Source organism: Mus caroli, unplaced genomic scaffold (genome assembly GCF_978045245.1).
Source record: "Mus caroli unplaced genomic scaffold, Mus_caroli_1 scaffold_13, whole genome shotgun sequence".
Classification (NCBI taxonomy): domain Eukaryota; kingdom Metazoa; phylum Chordata; class Mammalia; order Rodentia; family Muridae; genus Mus; species Mus caroli.
In genome coordinates this window covers 53,967,279-53,990,458 of record NW_028227268.1, presented here as the reverse complement: position 1 = coordinate 53,990,458, position 23,180 = coordinate 53,967,279, and the positions used below count along the sequence as shown (strand labels likewise).

General features: G+C 47.7%; 2 protein-coding genes and 1 non-coding gene across 6 annotated transcripts; 2 read left to right on the top strand and 1 right to left on the bottom strand.

Annotated features, from left to right (window-relative positions):
* The first annotated feature begins 4,329 nt into the window (after window positions 1–4,329).
* On the top strand, window positions 4,330–4,436 carry LOC115032577 (U6 spliceosomal RNA). The gene has a single exon (XR_003838222.1). It is a non-coding gene; the product is annotated as a U6 spliceosomal RNA (small nuclear RNA).
* A 2,248-nt stretch (window positions 4,437–6,684) lies between these two features.
* On the top strand, window positions 6,685–12,975 carry Slc25a35 (solute carrier family 25 member 35). Of its 4 annotated transcripts, XM_085829901.1 has the most exons (6): window positions 6,692–6,916; window positions 7,489–7,773; window positions 9,312–9,377; window positions 9,772–9,924; window positions 10,265–10,399; window positions 10,551–12,975. In XM_085829901.1, the coding sequence occupies exons 2-6, from the start codon at window positions 7,624–7,626 to the stop codon at window positions 10,722–10,724; spliced, it is 678 nt and encodes a 225-aa protein (XP_085686027.1). In that variant the 5' UTR covers window positions 6,692–6,916; window positions 7,489–7,623; the 3' UTR covers window positions 10,725–12,975. The 4 variants fall into 4 exon arrangements, with proteins under 4 accessions (XP_029340025.1, XP_085686026.1, XP_021031664.1 ...); XM_021176005.3 differs by having other exon boundaries at window positions 6,689–7,773; XM_029484165.2 differs by lacking the exon at window positions 9,772–9,924 and having other exon boundaries at window positions 6,685–7,773.
* On the bottom strand, window positions 11,211–12,389 carry Rangrf (RAN guanine nucleotide release factor). The gene is made up of 5 exons (XM_021176006.3): window positions 12,251–12,389; window positions 12,051–12,167; window positions 11,727–11,883; window positions 11,553–11,638; window positions 11,211–11,342 (listed from the first exon to the last, which is right to left on the bottom strand). The coding sequence occupies exons 1-5, from the start codon at window positions 12,325–12,327 to the stop codon at window positions 11,222–11,224; spliced, it is 558 nt and encodes a 185-aa protein (XP_021031665.1). The 5' UTR covers window positions 12,328–12,389; the 3' UTR covers window positions 11,211–11,221.
* Window positions 12,976–23,180: the final 10,205 nt, after the last annotated feature.

Genomic DNA, 23,180 nt, shown 5'->3' with positions numbered 1-23,180 from the left:
GTTTCAGGTGTGGCTCTGGCAGGCAAAAAGAACCCATCCTGGCAGAGATGTAAGCAGCCCTGTGTCTCCCAAGCTGTGGTACGGAGGCTTTCCCACTGGCATCCAGGGACCTTTATGCTCCCTCTCCAGTTCTTCTAAAGTACCCCTCTTACAATCAAGACAGTATGATTGGACTGGAAAGATGACTCAGTGGTTAAGAGCATTTGCTACTCTTGGAAGGGATCCAGGTTCAGTTCCTAGCACCCACGTGGTGGCTCACAAACTCCCTGAACCTCCAGTTCCAGGAAATCCAATGCCTCTTCGGGCCACCTGCCATACATGTAGTACAAACAGAGACATGAAGGTAAAACACTCATATGCATGGTGAATAAAAATAACAATAACCAGCCGGACATGGTGGCGCACGTCTTTAATCCTAGCACTTGGGAGGCAGAGGCAGGTGGATTTCTAAGTTCGAGACCAGCCTGGTCTACAGAGTGAGTTCCAGAACAGCCAGGGCTATACTGAGAAACCCTGTCTCAAAAAATAAACAAAACAAACAAACAAACAAAAAACCAGAAACAACTGCACAAAGTTGTCCTCCGACTTCCACATGCATACATGCATGCTGTGGCATGTATCTGCCCCTGAGTGTGTGTACTCACACACACAGAAATAATATAGATAACATTATTATTAAGATGTTTTAAAAGATCAACAAGAGGCTTCAGGAGCCAGAGGTGAAAGATTATGCTTTAAAAGTAATGTATTTGGCCATGAAGATGCACTCCGGAGGCACAGGAAGGCGAATCTCTTTGAATTCAAGGCCAGCCTGGTCTACATTGTAAATTCCAGGGCAGCCAGGGCTCTGTAGAGAAACCTTGCCCCCCCCCCCAAAAAAAAAGGCTGGTGTTTGCTGTCAGGGTGAAGAGGGTGCACCTGTGATAGTCTTCATTGTCAACTTGAGTAGATTTAAAATTACCCAGGAACCATACTGTTTGGTTCTGTTTGCATCTGTGAGAGGTTAGATTTTTGGAGGACACACCCACCCTGAATGTAGATGGCTTTACTCTATGGGCTGGGATTCTGGACTGAATTTTTTTAATGAAGAAAGCCAGTTGAGCATTAACACCCGCTTCTGTCTGCCTCTTGAGTGGGTGGATACAGGGGACCAGCCTTGCTGTCACAATGGATCTGTTCTGTCGCTTGAACCATGAAGCCGAATGCACCTTTTCCCTTTAATCTGTTTCTTCTGAGGCATGTGGTCCCAGAAAGGAGACGGTCGGTATCCAGGGCATGCACGGACCAAGGTTATGAAAGCAGGCATCTGATCTGCTGACAGTGTCTTACACACGCTAGTGCTCTGCCACAGATCTGCACACCAACTCTTCCTTTCCTGAGACCGAGTCGCACTACGTAGGCCTCGGCTGTCCTTGAACTGCAGATTCTCCTGCCTCAGCTTCCAAAGTGCCGAGATTACAAGCACGTACCATCATGCCAGCTAGCAGTTTCTTACAAAGCAAAGCATGGTATAACCTGGCCGGACTACCTAGCCCACAAACAGTGGGAATGCTAATAGCTGTTTTCCCTCTTCCTTCTGCTTTTGCCTGGAAGGTTTTCCAGGAGCTGCTTCAGTGGGGTCAAGCCTTTACTTCCTGTGGTTGTCTACTTTATCTCCCAGGAGGAAGGATAAAGCAGGGATGTCCCCTGGTGACCACTGCGACCCTTTCCAGAGAAGAAAAGTTCTGCTGGCATAGGCATTTGTGTTCTTCCTGAGGCTATAAGGTTAATGACCTGTGACCATTATGCTGCCTTAATAGAAATTCTAGACTTGCAGGTTAAGAGTGTAGCTCAGAGCCGGGCGTGGTGGCGCACGCCTTTAATCCCAGCACTCGGGAGGCAGAGGCAGGCGGATTTCTGAGTTCCAGGCCAGCTTGGTCTACAGAGTGAGTTCCAGGACAGCCAGGGCTATACAGAGAAACCCTGTCTCGAAAAACCAAAAAAAAAAAAAAAAAAAAGAGTGTAGCTCAGTAGATTGGTGCTTGCCTAGTATGTGCATGGCCATGGGTTCCATCTCCAGCAGTTAAACAAAACAAAAAGTTTTCCCCCAAATTGTATACACACACATTGACATATTTTTTTCTTTTTTTGCAATCTACTTTAATAAGCGTTCACTCTCTCCTCTTACCTACCACCCACCAGGGGTAGTGGAAGAGAAAAGTTACTAGGATATGGGGGAAATGTTTAGCCATAGTTCTTTGGGGACGAGCTCGGTCTCCTTGAGCAGCTGCAGACCAGTCCTCTAGGCAGGCAGATACCACATCTGAACCAGAAGCTGTACTTCAATCTGGAAGAAACAGAAAGGCTTGCCAACCGGCCTGTGGTCAGGCCACGGAAAAGACAAGCTGCTGGCAGGAACATGAGCAGTTCTCTGGCGAGTTTCTCTCGTCTTTATCACAAGTTGAGCTCGATAATGCTACGTAAGGTGAACCAATACGTGCCTATCATTAGCTAAGACTATCGAGGCAGAGCAAACCAACCAGAGCTCAGTGCTGTCTCCCACTGTCTGTGGGGTCATATTTATACTCTTCCACCATGTGTCCTTTTATGTGGCTGCTACATCCAAACATCCTTTCACCTGTGTCTGCTTCAAGAAAACATTCTTTCATGTGTTTGCTTTAGCAAGACATCCTTTGTGTGCCCCAGCAAAACATCATTTGAATAACTGACTTTCCAAACAAACCAGAAGTTTCCACATCATATATAGATATATCCTTTTTTAAATGCTGAGTGCGTAAAGCATGCCTTTAATCCAGCACTCAGGTGGAGCTCTTTGAGTCTGAAGCCAGCCTGGTTTACTGGGTGAGGAGAGCCAGACCATGCAATCCAACCAATATGAAAAGAAATGTCTTGGTTCTGGGGATAGACCTTAGTGGTAGCATATATGAGGTCCTAGGTTCTGGCCAGGACCTTAATTTCATAGTAGTCTTATTCATAATCATATAAAACTGGAAGCAGCTTTCCACATATGAATGGATAATAAACACATTGCTGGACTTCAACGGATGGGATGTTATTTAACTGATAAAAAGAAATTATCAGACAACTGTGATACTGTGGAAGCTGAAACAGGATGCTCTCCAGCTCAAGAGTAGCCTTGACTGTATAGTTATACTATCTCAAGAACAAACAAACAAACAAACAAAAATGGTCTAACCACAAAAGTTAAGAATTTAGTTGTGCATGGTAACATATGCCTTTAATCCCAGCAATCACAAGGCAAGACACATGGATCTCTGTGAGTTCAAGGTCAGTCTGGTCTACATAACAAGTTCCAGGACAACCAGAGCTATAAGAGACTCTGCCTGGAGAGTAAAACAGTAATAAAAAATGAAAATTAAGAACATATTTCCAAATCAAAGATGGTTATCTAAGCCAGGTATGGTAGTCTATGCTTGCAATCCCAGCACTCAGATGGCAAAAGAATTTTTTTAAAAGATTTATTTATTATATGTGAGTACACTGTAGCTGTCTTCAGACACTGTAGAAAAGGGCGTCAGATCTCATTACGGATGGTTGTGAGCCACCATGTGGTTCCTGGGATTTGAACTTTAGAGGAGCAGTCAGTGCTCTTAACTGCTGAGCCATCTCCTCAGCCTGGCAAATGACTTTTAAGTTCTAGTCCAGTCTGGGATATATGAGACTCTATCTCAAAATAACAATAAAAATAAATAATAAGTGAGACGGACATATATACATACACACAAGCTCTAAAAGACAAATGTATAATTGAGCAATAAAATAAAATATGATGGACCTTAACTCAAAATTTAAAACAAATATCCATGAGTCGATAGGGGTATCAGTAATATAAATAGTTAATGTGTAAATTATCAGTAATATAAATTAATGTGGAAATTATGTATTAGTGGGAACAAACATCCACTACAAAAGACTTCCATGTAGGTGTTCTGTTTTCACGGAGGGGATAAATAGCTGTCCCCCATTTTTTGTTTTATTTTTATTTTACTCTATTCTGTTTTATTTATTTGTTTGTTTGTTTGTTTGCTTGCTTATTTATTTGTTTATTTTGGTTTTTGAGACAGGGTATTTTGTTTTTTAAAAAAGATTTTTAAAAATATTTATTCCTGGGCTGGAGAAGTGGCTCAGCGGTTAAGAGCACTGACTGCTCTTCCAGAGGCCCTGAGTTCAATTCCCAGCAACCACATGGTGGCTCACAACCATCTGTAATGTGGTCTGACACCTTCTTCTGGTGTGTCTGAAGGGAGCAATGGTGATGTACTCATATGCATGAGATAAATAAATAAATCTTTAAAAAAATATATTTATGTGCTCGCTTCGGCAGCACATATACTAAAATTGGAACGATACAGAGAAGATTAGCATGGCCCCTGTGCAAGGATGACACGCAAATTCGTGAAGCGTTCCATATTTTTTCAACAGTTTTCAGCCATGCGCAGACCGTCGTTCTTTGTGTGGGTTGTTCAACTGTGTTGTGCCAGCCCACAGGAGGAAAAGCCAGGCTCACAGAAGGCTGTTCATTTAGAAGAAAGCAACACTAATGAGCTATGAAGTTCCTGAATTTGTGTTTTTCACAGAAAGCCTTATCAACTTCAGTTACTTTACCGAGACAATGTAATTATTGTTTGATTTTATAAAGTCTACAACAATGATCTCCTATTTTGGTGTCGATTTTTCAATAAAGTTTTAATTATGGACCAAAAAAAAAAATATATATATATATATTCCTGTCTATGTATGTATACATGTGCATGCAGTATCTGCAGAGGCCAGAAGGGGGCACCAAATATCACTAGTAATTTGTCAGCTGCTTTGTGGATGCTGAAAATGAAATTAGAGTCTCTGAAGGGGTGGGGGTGTGTGGGGTAGAATGACTCATGCCTTTAATATCAGCACTCAGGATGCAGAGGCAGGTGAATCTCTGAGTTCGAGGCCAGCCTAGTCTTCAGGGTGAGTTCCAGTACAGCCAGGGCTACACAGAGCAACCCTGTCTCAAACAAAACAAAGCAACAGAACTGGGTCCTGTGAAAGATCAGCCAGTTGCTCTTATTTGCTGCCTTTAATCCCAGCACTTGGGAGACAGAGGCAGGCAGATCTCTGTGAGTTTGAGGTGAGTCTGGTCTACAGAGTGAGTTCCAAGAAAGCCAGGGCTACACAGAGAAACTCTGTCTTGAGAAAGAATAAAAATTACTTAAAAAAAAAAACAAAAACAAAAACCTTAAAATCTGTCAATCTCTAGGGCATCTGGTATTAAAGACAGAAAGTGTCATCCAGTAATGCGGAATGTTAAGCACCCTGGGGGACTTAGTGAAAGACTGTGGGGGTCCATCTGCAGAGTTCTTCCGGGTCAGGGAGTTTCCAGTGAGACTGGATGTGTTTCTAAGTTCTCAGGCACTGCTGCTGCTATAGCCACCATACTTTTGAGAACCCTAGGCTTTAAGCTCAGGATGTGAAACCAAGTGTGGTGTCACGCTGTCACCCAGTAGGACAGTGGGCTGAAAAGCTTCAGCACTCCACATGCTGAGGCAGGAGGATTTTGAGTTTGAGGCTCCTAAAGGCTACACACAGCAAAGTTGTCTGGCAAACAACCTAAGACTCAGATCTGCCTCTCCCCCCAACCCCCAGGCTTCTAGTTTCCAAACTCATATGTAAAGTAGGGAAATTAACCACTAGCTAAGAACAATAGGAATGTTTTTGAGGTATTCCTAAAAATAGGTATGTTTGAGGAACAAAGTAGAATGAGGCTGAATAGGGACAACTTGAAAAGCCATCAGAAGATGCTCAACGTGCATCCTGACCTGAATGTCATCAAAGAAAGCTGTGGGGACCTCCAGGAAGTGGGAAGAGTTCTGTCAACTCCAGACTTCCCAGTAAATTACTGAGCGTCTAACACAAGGGCAACCTCTCCGTTGGAGTATGTCCTACAGATATTATCTCATTTTACAAGGGGTTCCTGAGATGATAAGAAACTTGCCCACGGTCATCTATATAGTAGGAAGGAAAATATAAACCGGAATTCAGCGCTAAGCAGGGTAGTTGACTCAGGTGAGCCCTCTGCTTCTTCCTGCCGCCCAAATGACGCCACCTAAACTCCTACCTTCTTTCTCCAAGCTTTCTCTTTAAGCTCTTTTTCCAGCCCCCCCCCCCGGGCTCTTTCATAATTATTCATACGAATGAAGCAAGGACAAGAAACAAGTCTGCTCTCTGTAACCTAAGCCTCGCTGAGGAGGAGATGGAAATCCTTGTCTTGACCTGCCCGGCCTCCTCTAGGTCATTGTGACGATCAGAGCTTAATAAGATCAAGGGGTTTTTTTTCCCCTGGCTGGCCTTCAGGCCTCCCTCCCTGGGCGCCCGCAGCTGGCCACACCCTGGTACTTGACCCTACAAACACTTTACTCGGCCTTAGGGGATGGGTGCTGTCCAGCAGGTGTGTACCATCGCCCCGGCGGGCGGGACCGCAGTTTCCGGACGATCCTGGCATCCGAACTGTGCTGGGCGTGTCTGCGATCAGGCAAACCCCAAACAGAGATGACCTGGACTTGAGGACGATCACAGAGAGCCCGCCACCCACAGGAGTCGCTGCCCAACCCTCCGCGCTCAGCCTCTGCATCCCGGCCTACCCCAGTTCCAGTGATTAAAAAAAAAAAAAAAAAAAAAAACCTCCCCGTCTCCAGCACCCTCCCAATGCAAGGCCTGGGAGCCGGGGCGAGGAGAGTTAACCCAACCGGTTTTAGTGGAGGCCGAGGGCCCGGCCGATGGCAGCGCCTCCCATTGGCTGCTGAGCCGGCTCTTCGCTGATTGGCTGAGGCGCTCGGCTGCGCTCTTGGAGAGCCCCCATTGGCGCTGCGTTCCAAGGACCCGAGAGTGGCCGCCCGGCCTCTGCAAACTACCTCGGGTAAAGGTGCTCTCGCTCCCGCAGCTACTTTGCCACGCTTATTCTTAGCCGGAATCCTAACTTACCACAACCCTCCTCTTGCTGTTGCCGAGCCACCTTCGGCTTTTCCCTCTGATTCTTTTTCTGTTGTTGCTTTTCTTTTTCCTGCTTCTCCAGCTACCATTTCGTAACTCCGTTTTCCTAAGATACTCTGTGGTCCCCCCATCCCAGGCATCCCCACTTGCCAGCTTCTAACTTCTGCTCCTCCCTGATCTCAGTTCCCTTGTCAACGGGGCCTTGTTGCCATACCCTACTACACTCCTCTTTCTTTCCTTTTGCTACCTTCTGATCCCCAAACTCCCTCTAACCTCACTTGACTTCTTGACATTTGACCCAGACACTTTAGCTCTCTTAAATTTCTACCTGTTGCAGCCTGGGCTTCAAAAAGCCAGGTGTTGTCCTGATATCCATCCCTGCTTTCTGAAGCTGTTTCTACCTTTACCATGGACTTCTTAATGAGTGGTGTGGCAGCCTGTGGGGCCTGTGTGTTCACCAATCCCCTGGAGGTTGTGAAGACCAGAATGCAATTGCAGGGAGAACTGCAGGCCCCAGGCACCTACCAGCGCCACTACCGAAACGTCTTCCACGCCTTCTTCACCATTGGCAAGGTGGATGGCCTAGCTGCCCTGCAGAAGGGCCTGGGCCCTGCGCTCTTGTACCAGTTCTTGATGAATGGCATCCGACTGGGCACCTACGGGCTGGCAGAGTCTCGGGGTTACCTGCACACTAATGAAGGCACCCACAGTCCTGTCCGCAGCGCCGCAGCTGGGGCCCTTGCTGGGGTCATGGGAGCGTATCTGGGAAGCCCAATCTACATGGTAAGAAGAGGGGTCTGGTCTGGGGCCTTCAGAAAAGACTTTTGGCAGAGGGTGGAAGCCTGCCCTTTACAAGGGCATTGGTGACAAGGTGCTGTGCCCCATAAAGCAGAAAATGGCACAGGAAAATGCTGGCAAGCTTCAAGGTCTTCTGATCTGCCTTATACACAGACACCCAACAGACTCTGCAATGTGTTGATGAAGATTACAGACTTAGTGTCTGGAGAACTCCTTTGAGTTGGGGTGTCATTTGTTTGTTGAGGCAGGGTCTCCCTATATTGTAGTATCAACACTTGCTCTTGTAGCCCAGCCTGACTTCTAACTACAGTCCACCCTCAGTCTTCTCAGTGCTTCAGTTAACAGGTATGCATCCTAGCGGCCTACAACTGGACTTTGAATCACACTTCCTGGAACTCAAACCCTAGCTTTGAAAAGCACTCATTGTTGCCACGTCAATAAGACAGGAATAATTATAGACTCTTGTGAAGCTGCTGAGAGGACTGAAGGAGACACATGAGATGTACATGTGAAGGGTTCATATAGATCCTGGCAGATGGTGGGCATTTGACAATATTCCTCTCCCTCTCTCTCTCTCTCTCTCTCTCTCTCTCTCCCTCCTCTCTCTCTCCCCCCCCCCTCTCCCTCTTTCCCCTTGATACAGGCAGGGCCTGGCTATATGACCCAGGCTAATGGGAAACTCACTAGGAACCCAAGCGGGCTGGAAGCTCTTGCTCCTCCTTGCCTGTGCCACCCAGATGCTCTGATTACCAACATGTGCCACCATGCCCAGTGCAGCTTTTACTGTCTTATTCCTGGGGCTGACTTTGTGTAGAAAGACGAGGAATCTGAGAAACAGGCGTCACCAAGTGTAGGTCAGGAAAGTCCCGGACATCACAGAATTGTGCACACTCTCACAAGTTCGCACCTGTGAGTTATTAGATGGTGAAGGGCTGGAAGCCTGAGATCCAGAGAGGGTAGGTATCCTGCTCAAGGTCACACAGCTGTTCGTTATTGGGACTAGGCCAGGCTTAGTGAGCCAAGGAGATGATCTACAGGAGCGCCAACTTGGTCTCACTCCTAGTGTATGAGATTTGAGGACAAAGGCATCTTCAAATATCAGCTGAATTCATGCCCCTTTGGGTGGTCTGACAGGGAGGCTGGTGGAGGTGGCAGCTGGAGATCTGATCTGGAATGGGAGCTGGCATAAGAGGCAAGGCATCCAGAACTTTCCTAACATGAAGTCTTAGGAAATATTACCATTCTCCGATCTCCACTCCCCACCCCCAGCCCCAAGGGAAATAGGATGTGGAGGGGGTGGGGCATCTTGCAGGCCTAGGAGGTCCGTCCCCTGGGACTGCAGCCAAGGGACAGAGCCTCATGACCAATTTGTTAAGTGGGAAAAACAGTAATTACCAGATTAAAAGAATATATTTGTTGCTTAATACCCTAGAGGAAGTGTGAGTGAGGGCTTTGGGTGTTTTGGTCTCCATGGTGGGAAAGTGACCCCTGGGACACAGGCTGTGATACTTTCTTGTCTCCAGGTGAAGACACACCTACAGGCACAGGCAGCCTCTGAAATTGCTGTAGGGCACCAGTATAAGCATCAGGTGAGGGTTCCCCAAACCACTGGAGCACCCCACAATCTCCCCCCATTTTTCCCTAACTTTCTGCCTATAGCTGGCAGCTCCATCTAGCCACTGCTTTGCCCAACTCCATCAAGCCCCTCTCGGTCAGACCCTGGAGCCCATCCTGACCCTCATATCCCTTGTGCCTCAACTCTCCTGCACCTGTTTCTCCTGCCCCGTTCTCTTGACCTGCTGAGGTCCTCCATTCCATACCTCCAGCCTGAACTCTGGGTTGGTGAGGATCAGCAGACACCTGAGGGCCCCTACACTGGACTTGCTGTCTGGACAGCAGGTGCATAGCACTTGTCAGCTTTAGCAGGAGGCAGTCCCTGATGCTGGGGTGACTGAACCTCAACCACATGGTCTTCCCCCCCAGGGCATGTTTCAGGCACTAACCGAGATTGGCCAGAAACATGGTCTAGTGGGGTTGTGGCGTGGGGCCGTGGGCGGCCTGCCCAGAGTTGTCATCGGCTCCTCTACCCAGCTGTGCACCTTCTCATCTATCAAGGACCTCTTGAGCCAGTGGGAGGTACTTCCTGGGAATGGGTGGGGCCATCCCTGGAATGGGAAACCAGGGTGGAAAAAGGGAGGTGGGCCCTGGTTCAAAAGTGAGGGAGCTATAGGAGAACTTGAGGATCAGTGATCCCTTAGACAGAATGCTGTCATCATCTCCTACCAGGAGGGGTACCTGAGCCCTCTGGATACTCCTTCAGTTATCGCTGTGTTATCTCTGATGGTATGGAAGCTCCCAGAATTACCAATTGTGTACCCAGGGCAGGGCCCATCCTGCCCTAAAGTTAAACAACTGTGAGGTTGATTTAAAAAAAACAAAAAACAAAACAAAAAAAAAACCTTTATCTTTCTTATAGATCTTCCCTCCCCAGAGCTGGAAGGTGGCTCTGGCTGCTGCCATGGTGAGTGGTGTCGCCATAGTTGTGGCAATGACACCCTTTGATGTAGCCAGCACAAGACTTTATAACCAACCCACTGATACTCGAGGCAAGGTAAGGAAGTACTGCAGGGTCCAGGCTGACAGGGAGAGCTGGGGGGGAGGTGGGCAAGCAGATCCTCAAATGCTGCCTGGAAAGGTTTCTGGCCCCGGTGGGCTCTGACATGCACCTCCTGTGCTCTCCCTTCCTCTCTGACGTGCTCCAGGGCCTCATGTACCGGGGGATCTTGGACGCTCTGCTGCAGACAGCGCGGACAGAGGGCTTTTTTGGCATGTACAAGGGTATAGGTGCCTCCTATTTTCGCCTCGGCCCCCACACTATTCTCTCCCTCTTCTTCTGGGATCAGCTGCGCTCCTTTTACAACACATACGCTAAATAACAATCACTCTCTTGTAACTCCAAATCAACACTCTTTGGGCACCTCTGCCTCTACTTCCTACCACAGTGACTGCTGATAGATTGACCTCTCAATGCCCCTAAGGGGGACAGCCATGCCTACTCCTCTGTTCTCCTAGGGTTGAGTCACTGAGTGGGTCTTGCTTTAAAGTTTTCCACAAATCCCCCCGATATATTTCATACCCATCTCAGGGTTGAATAAGTCACTCCAAAGTATATTTCTACTGCCATTCTTGGGTCCCCTCCCCCTCCCTGCTCCTATACACAGCTTTAAACTCCCCCTTCCAAGACCAAAGGGAACTGGGGAGACCCTGGTGTCCTCATAGATTTGAAGCCACAGAAATTATGTTCTTCATAAAGCAAGTTTATTTCTGCAGAGGAAGTGTCTTATGTTTACATCCAGGGAAGAAGCAGAAAGAAACTCCCTCTCTCAGAACTGGGTCCCCGAGTCCTCAGTAGCACGTTGTGTTTCAACTATCTTTACTGGGGACCAAAGAGGTTGGGATCATGAAGAGTCAAACTAGTTACCAGCTGTTCAAAGTTACTCAGGCTCCAAGGTGGACATGACAGATTTTCAGGGCCAAGAGACCTGCTGTGACACCTTAGGGTAAGGGAATAGAGGGAGAAGGAAAATGGTCTGGCTTGAGGTTTGCAAGATCACACTTCCTAGCCCCCAGAAGACCAGGAATCCCTGACCCTCCTCCCCCAAAGCCTGTGGCCTATTTCTGCTTCCTTGAAGGAATTTGACCCACCCAACTTAATTGTCGAGGGGACCCAATTGCGAGTTTCCCACCCGCCCTTTCGTCCTTACGGGGGTTGATTGAAGGTGAGCAAAAGATCAGTCTGATACCGGGGAAGCCGCAGCAAGGCCTGATGCAGTGTGACATCCTTTGCTACCTAAAGGGATCAGAATCAGCATGCTTACCAGGATACCTGGAGTTATCCCTCCCCAACTCCAGGGCATCCCATTCGCCATAGCCCTCACCTGCTGGTTTTCTTTAGCTACCTGCTGCTTGCCAGAAAGGAACCAGGCATCTTGACAGCAGCCTCTCAGGGATAAGTTCTCCAAACAGAGAGGCTGCACAGATAGCACGTGCACAGCCCTAGACCCCTGCACCCGGCCAACGTCCTCAAAATGGTACCTGGCGTGGGAGGAACAGGGGTAGGGAGGGGCATGTCTGAATAACCCAGCCCCACCCTCGAGCCTGGTCTGCTACTGCCCTTGGGAGTTTTCGTCCGGAATAACCGTCCAGCCACAGGCCCCGCCCACTTTCTCGGCTCCCGGCCTCCCGTTGGCTAGCTTTCTCACCGCGCAGCCGCTTCGCCCTGCACGTGGGCCTGCAGCTCCAGAAGTTCTATGATCAGACTTTGGTCGGTCACAGGATGGCAGAAAACTTCTTGGTTGTCTGGCACCGGTCGGAGGTCACTGGAGAAGGACAGGGACCCTCTCGTCTCTGGCTTTTTCCCGTAACCCACCCGATCGGCCTCCGGGGAGGCTGGCTTTCTCACCTCACATCAATGGCCCCTGTAGGGAGGATGGCGGAGAAGGCGCCTCCGAACAGTGGACAGTTTCTGGTGGGCTCCATAGATCTAGTACTTGAGTCTGGACATTAGCGAGGTTTTAAAGAAACCTACATGAGCCTTTGAGACATCATTTCCCCTGGTGTTCCCGGAGCAGCCACTACCTCCTCCCGTCCTACTAAGCAATTGGACCTTTAAGATCTGGTCACGCCCTGCGAGCACGCTGACCAATCGGCGCCCGCGCTTTGGGGGCGGGGCTACCCTTGGGGACTAGTGTCTGAAGCCCGGCTCTTTGGAAAGACCCAGGCTCGCTGGGGTCTGCTTTGCAGTTGGACTTGAGTTTAGGATTGGTGATGCTAGTAATGGGTTAATCCCTCGTGCCCAGTTGCTCCTTCATTTTAAAGGAGTCGTACTTTCTAAGAAGGTCACTTGAGACCGCCCTTAAGGACAGTTGTTCAGTTAAAGGGCAGGTTGTGGGACCACTGGACTCCAGTGGAGCGACAACCAGACCACTAACTCCAGGATCTAATGCTGGGACCTGGGGAAACAACAGGCCCAGGTGTGGGTCTAGGTTAAGATTCAGACCTCAAGCCTTGATACCTAACCCGAGGATTACGGTTCTAATCCCCTCAAATCTTCCCCCAGGGAGGGCAAGGGGAAGCTCTCTCCCACACCTGAGCCAAAGCACAGATTAAACTATTGTTTTTCCTTTACGGATTTTTAGAGTGTTCTTTTTAAGTATTTGTTTAACTTTTATCCTCCCAGTTAATTTCTCCATTCATCCTTGATCTCTTGCACCTGGCAAAGTGTTTGGCACATAATAGTTGATGGTGGTATACTGCTGCACTGCCGAATGAATCTAGATGCCTGGAATCCATGAGGCCACCCATGCTCTCATGGATTTTACACCCAGCTGAGAACTGGGCAAAGGGGTTGATTCTCACCTCGACCAATGAACCCTCCTCATAATTTACTGAATTGGAGGCAAGGGTCACGTGCCTGTTGATGCCTCAGAGTGCAGCTCATTTCCTTCGTGAGCCTGACAATACAAAAGTCCACCTCGCCAAGGTGTAGAAGTACCAGTGGAACTCGCTTTGTGTCTTGAAGTTTGATTTACAGAGCTCCTGGGGGCATCCTAGAGATGTTCTAGCCGGGACATAGGTGTAGAAACTTACCACAGTGTGTACTCTAGGAAATGCAAATATGCAAGGGGGAGGGCAGGCAGAGGGAGTCAGGGAGTTGTGAAGATGGTTAAGGATGGAGGATTTTGCTTGTTCACTTACTGTTTGCAATGCTAGGGATTGAGCCCAGGGGCCTCTACCGTTAGATGCTCTCTCTCCCTCCCTCCCTGTAACTGAACCTTAGCCTCTTAAGTGTACTCAGTATGTGCCCCCACCCCCCACCCCGGCTGTCCTGGAACTCACTCTGTAGACCAGGCTGGCCTCGAACTCAGAAATTCTGCCTCCCAGTGCTGGGATTAAAGGCGTGCGCCACCACACCTGTGACTCCTTACTTCTCACTGTAGGCATCTGGCTTCTCTCTGAACTTTTCCTCATCTCTAAAGCACTGTTAGGAGTGAAGTGTGGTGGCTCACACCACATGGCACATCCAGCACTGAAGAGACAAAAGCAGTCAGATCTGTAGTTTGAGACCAGCCTGTTTCTTGTTTCTACACAGTGAGTTGCAGGTCAGCTAGGGTTATATATTGAGACCCTTCCTCAGGCGAGAGAGGGAGGGAGGAAAGGAGGGAGAGAAGAGACAAGATGTGGGTGTGCTTGATCAATCTGTTTCTGGGGAGGGTATCCTGTAACTAGTTTACTCTGTAAGAGAAGGGGTGTAGCCCCCATGGAAGGAGCTGGCCATGAACGTCTCTCCATGTAGACCTTTCTGTCTCTCCTCCTCACCAGGAGCAACAACAGCTTGAATAGCTTTGTACACAGTCAGGCAGATCAGAAATCCTTGGGTAGGGACCTCCAAGGACATAAATGCTATTAACAAGTTCATAACGCTAAGTACCAGGAATGGAGACCTGTAATGAGCCAGAGGGAGGAGAAAGTTTCTTCAGCTTTCCTCTTAGGATTTACTGGCGTACCTCATGTTCTGCAGTGGACTAGGATAGTTGGAGACCTCTGCTTTCTCCAGTCTCTGGGTTCTTGGGATACGATGAGGGTGGGGAGCAGAGATGTGCCAAGGCCCAGGGCCAGATCTCTCCTTGGAGGGTGGGGTGGAAGACCAGCTTGTCTTGGCAGATCTCTATATCCCCACTGTTGATTCACCATCCCCCCCCCTTGGTATCTGCCATCTCTTCTGCTCTTCTCAATGCTGACACCTCAGGGTGTTCAACCTCAAACTCCCAAAGAAACTGGAGCTGTCTGGGTCAGTTTGTTGCCATTTGATCTGAAAGAACCTATTTGGCAAGCTCTCCTACTTGCATCTTCCCGGAAGCCAGAGTCCAGTGAAAACTGGTCCAGCTGCAGCTAGGGCAGGTGTCCTGGACAAGTCTCAGATGGCACACATCTGTCCTTCTCATTGTGTGAGTGTCTCCAGCTCTCAGTCTGCTGGGGACAGCCAACCTACATCTGGAACAGGTTTGGTTTGGTGCTCTGGGATGGTCCCTGTCCTTTGAAAGAACCAAAAGACAGGCTTCGAGGGACCTGGAGAGATAGCTCAGCAGTTAAGAGCACATGTTACCCTTGTAGTGGACCTGGGTTCAATTCCCAGCACTTACACGGTGGCTCACAATCATCTGCAACTCTAGTTTCAGGGTATTTGCCCACTTCTGACCTCCACAGGCACCAGATAGACCAGATGGTGAGCATCGGTGCAGGCTCATTAAATTAAATATATAAATCTAAATGGGGGAAAACAAAGACTGCCCCATCCCCCAGAGATGCAGCAGATCAGTGCCAAGCATCCCTTTATGGAAGAGTTAAGGCAACATAGTTCCTGTATGCGGCAGCTTCAAGCCTTCAGCCCTGCCATGAGTCTCTTTGAAATGTTGGTGAAGGTCATGAATTCTCACTCAGAAAAATGTTTGTACATTATGAAATAAAGTGCATAAGAACACAAGAAAGGGCTGGTGAGATGGCTCAGCGGTAAGAGCACTGACTGCTTTTCCGAAGGTCATGTGTTCAAATCCCAGTAACCATATGGTGGCTCACAACCACCCATAATGAGATCTGACGCCCTCTTCTGGTGTGTCTGAAGACAGCTACAGTGTACTTATGTATAATAAATAAATCTTTAAAAAAAAAAAGAACACAAGAGAACCTAGCTTGTTTTGTTTGTTTGTTTTTCGTTATGTAGTCTTGGCTGGCCTGGAACTTGATATGTAGATCAGGCTGGCTCTAAACATAGAGATGTTTGTCCTTGAATGTATGTGCACTCTGTGCGTGCGTGTGTGTGTGTGTGTGTGTATGTATGTATGTGTGTGTGTTACTTACGGGGTTCAGAAGAGGGCGTTGGATTCCATTGGAACTGGAGTTAGGGATGGTTGTGAACCATCATGGAGGTTCTGGGAACCAAACCTGGATCCTCTGTAAAAGCAACAACTATTCATTATCTTTCCTAAATTTTACTTGATGTGTATGAGCCTTTTATTTACAAGTATGTATGTGCACCAAACTGTATGTCTGGCCTGTATGTATTCCCAGAGGGGATCAGAACCTCTGAAACCAGAGGCACAGACCACCATGTGGGATGCTGCTGGACCAGGTCTTCTGCAGTATCATTGACTGCCATTGGTGAGCCATCCCTCCAGCCTCCTGGTTCTGTTTGAGACTGGGTCTTACTATGTGGTCCAATCTGGCCTTGAATTTGAATTTGAAGTAGTACCTCAGCCTCCCAAGGGCTAGAATTTCAGGCATGCTACCATTGCCTCACAAAAGATAAAAGTATATTATTATCCTTTTAAAGGATATATATATTTATTTTGCTAGGCATAATCGTATATACCTTTAATCCCAGAACTCAGAAGGCAGAGGCAGGTGGATCTCTGAGTTCAAGACCAGGTGGTGAGTTCCAGGATAGTCAGGGGTACATATAGAACCCCTGTCTCAAAAAAAAAAAGAAATAGGAAAAGGCTTTATTTATTTATTTTTTGGTTTTTTGAGACAGGGTTCTCTGTATAGCCCTGGCTATCCTGGAACTCACTTTGTAGACCAGGCTGGCCTGGAACTCAGAAATCCACCTGCCTCTGCCTCCCAAGTGCTGGGATTAAAGGCATGCGCTGGGCTGGTGAGATGGCTCAGTGGGTAAGAGCACCCAACTGCTCTTCCGAAGGTTCAGAGTTCAAATCCCAGCAACCACATGGTGGCTCACAACCATCCGTAACAAGATCTGGCGCCCTCTTCTGGAGTGTCTGAAGACAGCTACAGTGTACTCACATGCATAAAATAAATAAAAAATCTTTAAAAAAAAAGGCGTGCACCACCACCGCGCCATTGTGTTTTTTTTTTTTTAAAGATTTATTTATTTATTATATGTAAGTGTACTGTAGCTGTCTTCAGACAGACCAGAAGAGGGTGTCAGATCTCATTACGGATGGTTGTGAGCCACCATGTGGTTGCTGGGATTTGAACTCTGGACCTTCGGAAGAGCAGTCGGGTGCTCTTACCCACTGAGCCATCTCACCAGCCCTGGCCATTGTGTTTTATGAATGAGTATTTTGTGTGTGCATCTATATGTGCCCCATGTGCACTCCTAGTGCCATGGACACCCTGGAACTGGAATTACAGGTCTGAGCTGCCTTGTGGGTGCTGGGAGTTGAACTAGGTCCTCTGGAAGAGCAGCCAGTGCTCTCAATGGCTAAGCCATTTATTACACACACACACACAATATATGATATATTATTCATTTGCTTATTTGGTTTTGGGACAAGATCTTACTCAGACTACCCCAGATGGCCTTCCCTCAGGCTTCTCAAAGTGCTAGACCCACACTAAAGTGGAATAACGTGCTTAAGCACGCTCATCAAAATCCAGAGCTTTGGCCATGCTTTTGGCCAAATTTGGCCAATACTTTTGAACCAAGTATTCACATACAGGGTACCCTGGAAGCCCCAGGGAGTGGTCCTGACCGAAGCTGATCTCTTGGTCAGCATTTCATATTTAATAAAGCATACTTCAAACCTGAAAAAAAAAAACAGTTTAATCAGGCTTGGAAGCTCACTTCTGTTATTCCAACACTCAGGAGGCTGAGGCAGGAGGATCTTCAGGCCAGCTCGGGGTTATAGAGAGAATGGTACCACCACAGAGTAAACCAGCCATGGTGGCTCTTGAGAAACACAGTAGGGAGGACAGGAAGCTGGAGGCTGTGGCTGGAGAGATGCTCAGTGCTTCTGAATGTGGCACCAAGTGCTCTTGCAGAAGACCCGCGTGTGATTCCTCTCCTGGACTCACATGTGTATCACACAGACACACATAGACGAGTAACTAAAAAATAAACTAGCCGGGCGTGGTGGCGCACGCCTTAATCCCAGCACTCGGGAGGCAGAGGCAGGCGGATTTCTGAGTTCGAGGCCAGCCTGGTCTACAGAGTGAGCTCCAGGACAGCCAGGGCTATACAGAGGAACCCTGTCTCAAAAAGCCTAAATAAATAAATATCTAGATAGATAGATAAATAAACTAAATAGCCAGGTGGTCTTTTAATTCTAGCATTCAGGAGGCAGAGGCAAGTGGATCTCCTCGAGTTTGAGACCAGCCTGGTCTACAGAGTGAGTTCCAGGCTAGCCAAGGCTGTGTAGCAAGATTGTCTCAAAACAACAGAACACAGTTATATTAGTTACTTTTCTATGGCTGAGATACAACACTTACCAAGAGTTACAGAAGAGGGTTTTGGGCTTAGGACTTCAAAGGTTAGAGTTCACAATGAAGGTTCAGAAGTAGCAGGCTGGTGACTGGAGCCAGAGCTGAGAAAACTCCAGCCAAAAGCTGGAGACAAAGCTAATTAGAAATGGCCAGAGTCTTTTGAGACTTGAAAGCAGGCCCCAGTGACATGTTTCTTCCAACAAGGCCACACTTCCTAATCCCAGCAACCACTAGAAACCAAGTGTTCACATACAGGGTACCCTGGGGGGCCATTCTTATCAACCCCCAGGTATATAAAGCCAAAAGAAAATATAATCAAGATAAATCTTTAGTTTAAAAACATTCTTATCTGTGTGTAGTCACGTGGACCTGCCTATTGTGCCTTATGTGTGTGCCTGGTGCTTAAGGAAGCCAGGTGAGGACACTAGATCCCTTGGAGCTAGAATCACAGATGGTCACGAGCTGCCATGTGGGTTCTGGGAACCAAACTGTGGTCCTCTACAAGAGCTCTTAGGGTCTGAGTCATTTCTTCAGCCCCATGAAAAGAAACATTTAGAAAAAGAAGTTCACAGCTACCCTTGGCTGCATAGTGAGTGAGTGCAAAGCCATGGGGTGCTGGCAGGGATGAGGGCACAGCGTAGCAGAAAAGGCCCTTATGTGCAGCTCTTACCACTAGGCAGAGCCGGGTGGTGGTGGCGCGGAAACGATAAGGAGAAAGAAGGCAGATGGAGCAGACCTTTTCTTTCCCACTCTGTTTACATTGCCTTCGAAGCCAGCCTAAAAGGAAGTGGGGCATTTTCCCTGGCAGAGACCTATTCAGATAATTTTATTTTCATTTCCTCAGAGCACTAGGTAAACATCATAGCTGATATATATATATATATATATATATATATATATATATATATTTTTTTTTTATGCAGGTGTGGCTAGTTAAGGCCTGCATTTCCAGCACTCTGGAGGTTGAATTAGGATCACCTCAAGTTTGAGGCCATCCTAGGCTACATAGTAAGTTTTGAGCTAGCTACAGTATGAACCCTGCTCCTTCATACACTACCAGGGAGAAATAATGAAAACCTTTGACTTATTCTTGTGGGCCTTAGCTCCAGGACCCAAACCCCTATCACGAGTTCCACCTCCTAGCATTGCAGCCTATGCTTTGTTATGAGTAGCCCTGTGACAAGCCTATTCAAACCCCAGCACCAAGAACTCAGAGAGGGCCTGGAGAGATGGCTCAGTGGTTAAGAGCACTGACTACTCTTCCAGAGGTCCTGAGTTCAATTCCCAGCAACCACATGGTGGCTCACAACCATCTGTAATGGGATCTGATGCCCTCTTCTGGTGTATCTGAAAACAGCAACAGTGTACTCATATATAAATAAATAAATCTTTAAAAAAAAAAAAGCTGGCCATGGTGGCGTACGCCTTTAATCCCAGCACTCAGGAGGCAGAGGCAGGCGGATTTCTGAGTTCGAGGCCAGCCTGGTCTACAGAGTGAGTTCCAGGACAGCCAGGGCTACACAGAGAAACCCTGACTCAACCCCCACCCCCCACCGCCCCCCCCCAAAAAAGGATTCAGAGACAACTATTCCATGGCTACTGCTCTGTAACTTTTGCCATGAGGAACATGAGTCTGGAGCCAGCTCATATCCCCACCTTCCCCAAAGCAAGTTATATATTCCCCCGCTGCCCCCCAAATCTGGAGACCCTTCTTGAGACTTCTTGTCAGGTTCATGCCTGTTTCAGAGGTGGAAAGAGGACAAGATTCAGACAAGCTAATGGATGATAGGGTGTGGGGTATCAGATTCTAACCTGGTGGCCTGCTGGGGTCTGAGGATGGTCACAACTTTTCTCAATCCCATGGACCTCAATAGGAAAGACCCACAGTGACAAGGGCACTAGGAGGTTCCTTGGCCCACCACCCAGGCCAGAATCCTTGCTCTCTGGCCAGTGGCTGTGCCTGTCCTTTGGGAAACCCCTTAGGTGGTATCCCTTTTGGAAACCCACAGGATCCAGTCTATAAAGCTACACACAGCCAAATTTTCTCACCTATTTGGCCGAAGCCAAATCCTTGTAAGTTCCCATAGGTGAGGTGTTGAGAGAGTGGGGAGGGCCTACCATACTGTAGTGACAAAGAGAGGACTTTGCCTCTGGGCAAAGATTTGGCCAGCTGAGCTAGTAGGAGTCAGTGGCGAGGGGGGAAGAGGACACTCTCTTCTGTCTCTCTGGATACCTTCCAGGACATCTTAGGGTACTCGGGCAATGCAAACCCACTCTACCGGTTAGACCTGACAGTGGTAGCCGGTCTGAGCTCTCAGCCCATAGATAAACTTCCTTATCCACCCACATCCCAGTGCCTCCTTCTCTTCTAACAGCCTCCTGGATATCCCCTCTAACATACTTCTATCAGTATGTCCCATTGACCCCTCAAACTCAAGAATTGCAAAGCATAAACTTAGCTTCCAAATGTGCCAATAGTGAAAACTTTGTATACCCAGTGATCCAGGGTATACAAAGGGGCAGGGCTCTGGGCTTCATTACTGGCTGGCTTTCTTCTCTACCATCTCTTTCCTTATGCCCTCTTCACACTTTCTCCCCACCACTACCACCATATCCACTTTCTAGTTATTTCCATTGGTTCTCAAATCCTGCCATTTCTCTCTCTCTTTTTCTTTCTTTCTTTTTTTTTTTTTTTTAAAGTTTTTAGTTTTTTGAGACAGGGTTTCTCTGTGCAGCCCTGGCTGTCCTGTAACTCACATTGTAGACCAGGCTGGCCTTGAACTCAGAAATCCACCTGCCTCTGCCTCCCAAGTGCTGGGATTAAAGGCATGTGCTACCACGCCCTGCTTGCTTGCTTTCTTTCTCTTTCTTTCTTTTCTTTCTTTCTTTCTTTCTTTCTTTCTTTCTTCCTTCCTTTCTTTCTTTCTTTCTTTCTTTCTTTCTTTCTTTCTTTCTTTCTTTCTTTCTCTCTCTCTCTCTCTCTCTTTCTCTCTCTCTCTTTCTTTCTTTCTTTCTTTCTTTCTTTCTTTCTTTCTTTCTTTCTTTCTGTTTTTTCATGACAGGGTTTCTTTGTATAGTGCTGGGATTAAAGGCATGCACCACCACCTCCTGGCCTCCTATTTCTCTCCATCCCTAAGGCCTACTATCTTCCGGGCCAACAAGATTTCTACGTGGTCAGTATATAGCTTCCACACTGGACTCTCTCCAACTCCCATCCTCTTTCCTTCTCTGCAGCTACTATAATCTCTAGGTCACAAGTTGGGCTGAGAGTAAAACTCAGTACAGTAGCTTGTCTAGCATGCATGCAGTCCAAGGCTCAATTCTGAGCATCATACAAAGCAAACTGTGATAGTGCACTCCTGTAACCTCAGCCCTCCCTCTGGAGGTGAGGGATGGAGGACTGGGAGTTCAAGGTCACTCTCAGCTATACAGTGAGTTTACAGCCAGTGTAGATTACACAAGCACCTATCTCAAAACAGCCAAATCACAGATCTGTTCATCCCTGCATCACTACATCTACCTCTTCAACTGCTTTCCCACTGTTTTTGGATCTTGTCCTGATTCCTTAACATGTTCTGCTAGGTGTTTGCTGGGTTTGTTTCTAGTTGGCTCTTCCTGGCCCAGACAGACTCATTTTCAACCATTTGGTTCCTTAGTTAGCATACCCTGTCCAGCCTCTGAAAATATTGTTTTCCTATAGTGCTGCCACACCTCTTCTGCCCTCTATACAGGCAAACTGTTGTGTTCTTTCCTCCAGAACCCCGTGCTGTTGAGAGCATTTAAAGTCAAAGAAAGAAATCACTTGTTCTGGCTCAGCTTCCTGCCAGTGTGCCACAATGCCAAGGTTCTTCACAACCCTTACCTGGTGGAGAGGCCCCAACCAGCTTCACAGACAGCCCTCTGTCCCACCCTTCCTGCTCCTGAAGCCAAACAGACAGATGTTGATACTCATGTCTGTTTGTGCTGGGTGACCCTGTGCCAAAGGCAATCCTAAAGACCGGTTTACCTGGATTAAGCCCTAGAAATGCCTAGGCCTAGCCAGCAATTCCTTAGCTTCACCTCTGGCTGTTTGCTGCCCCCGAGTGGCCAACCATAGACTTGCTTGTTTAACACCACAGGGTCTCAAGAACATCAGATATGAGACAACAGTTAGACCCGGCACAGCTCCTGGAGGCAACATCTTCTCAGTCCACAGGTTCACTGCTGCCTAGTACCCACATCCTTGTATGGGCATGTCTTTTGTTTGTGGTGGTGGTGGTGGTGATGGTGTGTGTGTAGGAGAGGGAGGGAGAGAGAGAGATCGATAGATTCCCGTGACAGTCTGTAGAGAAGCACAGAATGATGCTAGAGAGCAGAGGGTAACTGGTGGTTGGGGCGTTCCTAGAGAAAGCAACGCTCATCTGGTAGTCCCCACTTGGCCCTCTTGCCCACAAGCCTCCTGCTGGCTGCCTGCCATCCTTGCAATCACTAGGGCATAGACAGAAAGCGACAGTAATGTGCCTAATTTCGTGATATATCTATCCTCCTATAAAACTGAAGAGAGACAAGTTAGAGAAGGGAGAGGAGAGACAAAAAGGGAGAAAGGATGAGAAAGAGAAACTAATGTCACGTTAGTGTCCTTCATTGACCTGATGACACAGAATGACTGGAACAAACCAACCAAAGAGAAAGGGGAACTGCAGAGCAATCTACCTACAAACCCAGTCCACTGACACCACTTTCTACTAAGGAAAAATCTTTAAAAAAGAAAAGAGGCAGGGCGTGGTGGCGCATGCCTTTAATCCCAGCACTCGGGAGGCAGAGGCAGGCGGATTTCTGAGTTCGAGGCCAGCCTGGTCTACAAAGTGAGTGCCAGGACAGCCAGGGCTATACAGAGAAACCCTGTCTCGAAAAACCAAAAATAAATAAATAAATAAATAAATAAATAAATAAATAAATAAATAAAAAAGAAAAGAAAAATCCACATGACTGTCTATAGAGATGGCTCGCTCGGTGGCTAAGAGCACTGACTGCTCTTCCAGAGGTCTTGAGTTCAATTCCCAGCAACCACATGGTGGCTCACACCCATCTGCAATGGGATCTGATGCCCTCTTCTGGCATGCAGATGTATT

What these genes read in the sequence shown, in the direction of transcription:
- Slc25a35 (XM_021176005.3), top strand. Translation starts at nt 7,399, where the DNA reads ATGGACTTCTTAATGAGTGGTGTGGCAGCCTGTGGGGCCTGTGTGTTC. An exon ending in TGGGAAGCCCAATCTACATG is followed by an intron (nt 7,774 to 9,311) that starts GTAAGAAGAGGG and finishes TCTTGTCTCCAG; the next exon opens with GTGAAGACACACCTACAGGC. An exon ending in ACCTCTTGAGCCAGTGGGAG is followed by an intron (nt 9,925 to 10,264) that starts GTACTTCCTGGG and finishes TCTTTCTTATAG; the next exon opens with ATCTTCCCTCCCCAGAGCTG.
- Rangrf (XM_021176006.3), bottom strand. Translation starts at nt 12,327, where the DNA reads ATGGAGCCCACCAGAAACTGTCCACTGTTCGGAGGCGCCTTCTCCGCC. An exon ending in ACAGGGGCCATTGATGTGAG is followed by an intron (nt 12,168 to 12,250) that starts GTGAGAAAGCCA and finishes GTCCTTCTCCAG; the next exon opens with TGACCTCCGACCGGTGCCAG. An exon ending in CAGGGCGAAGCGGCTGCGCG is followed by an intron (nt 11,884 to 12,050) that starts GTGAGAAAGCTA and finishes CTCCCACGCCAG; the next exon opens with GTACCATTTTGAGGACGTTG.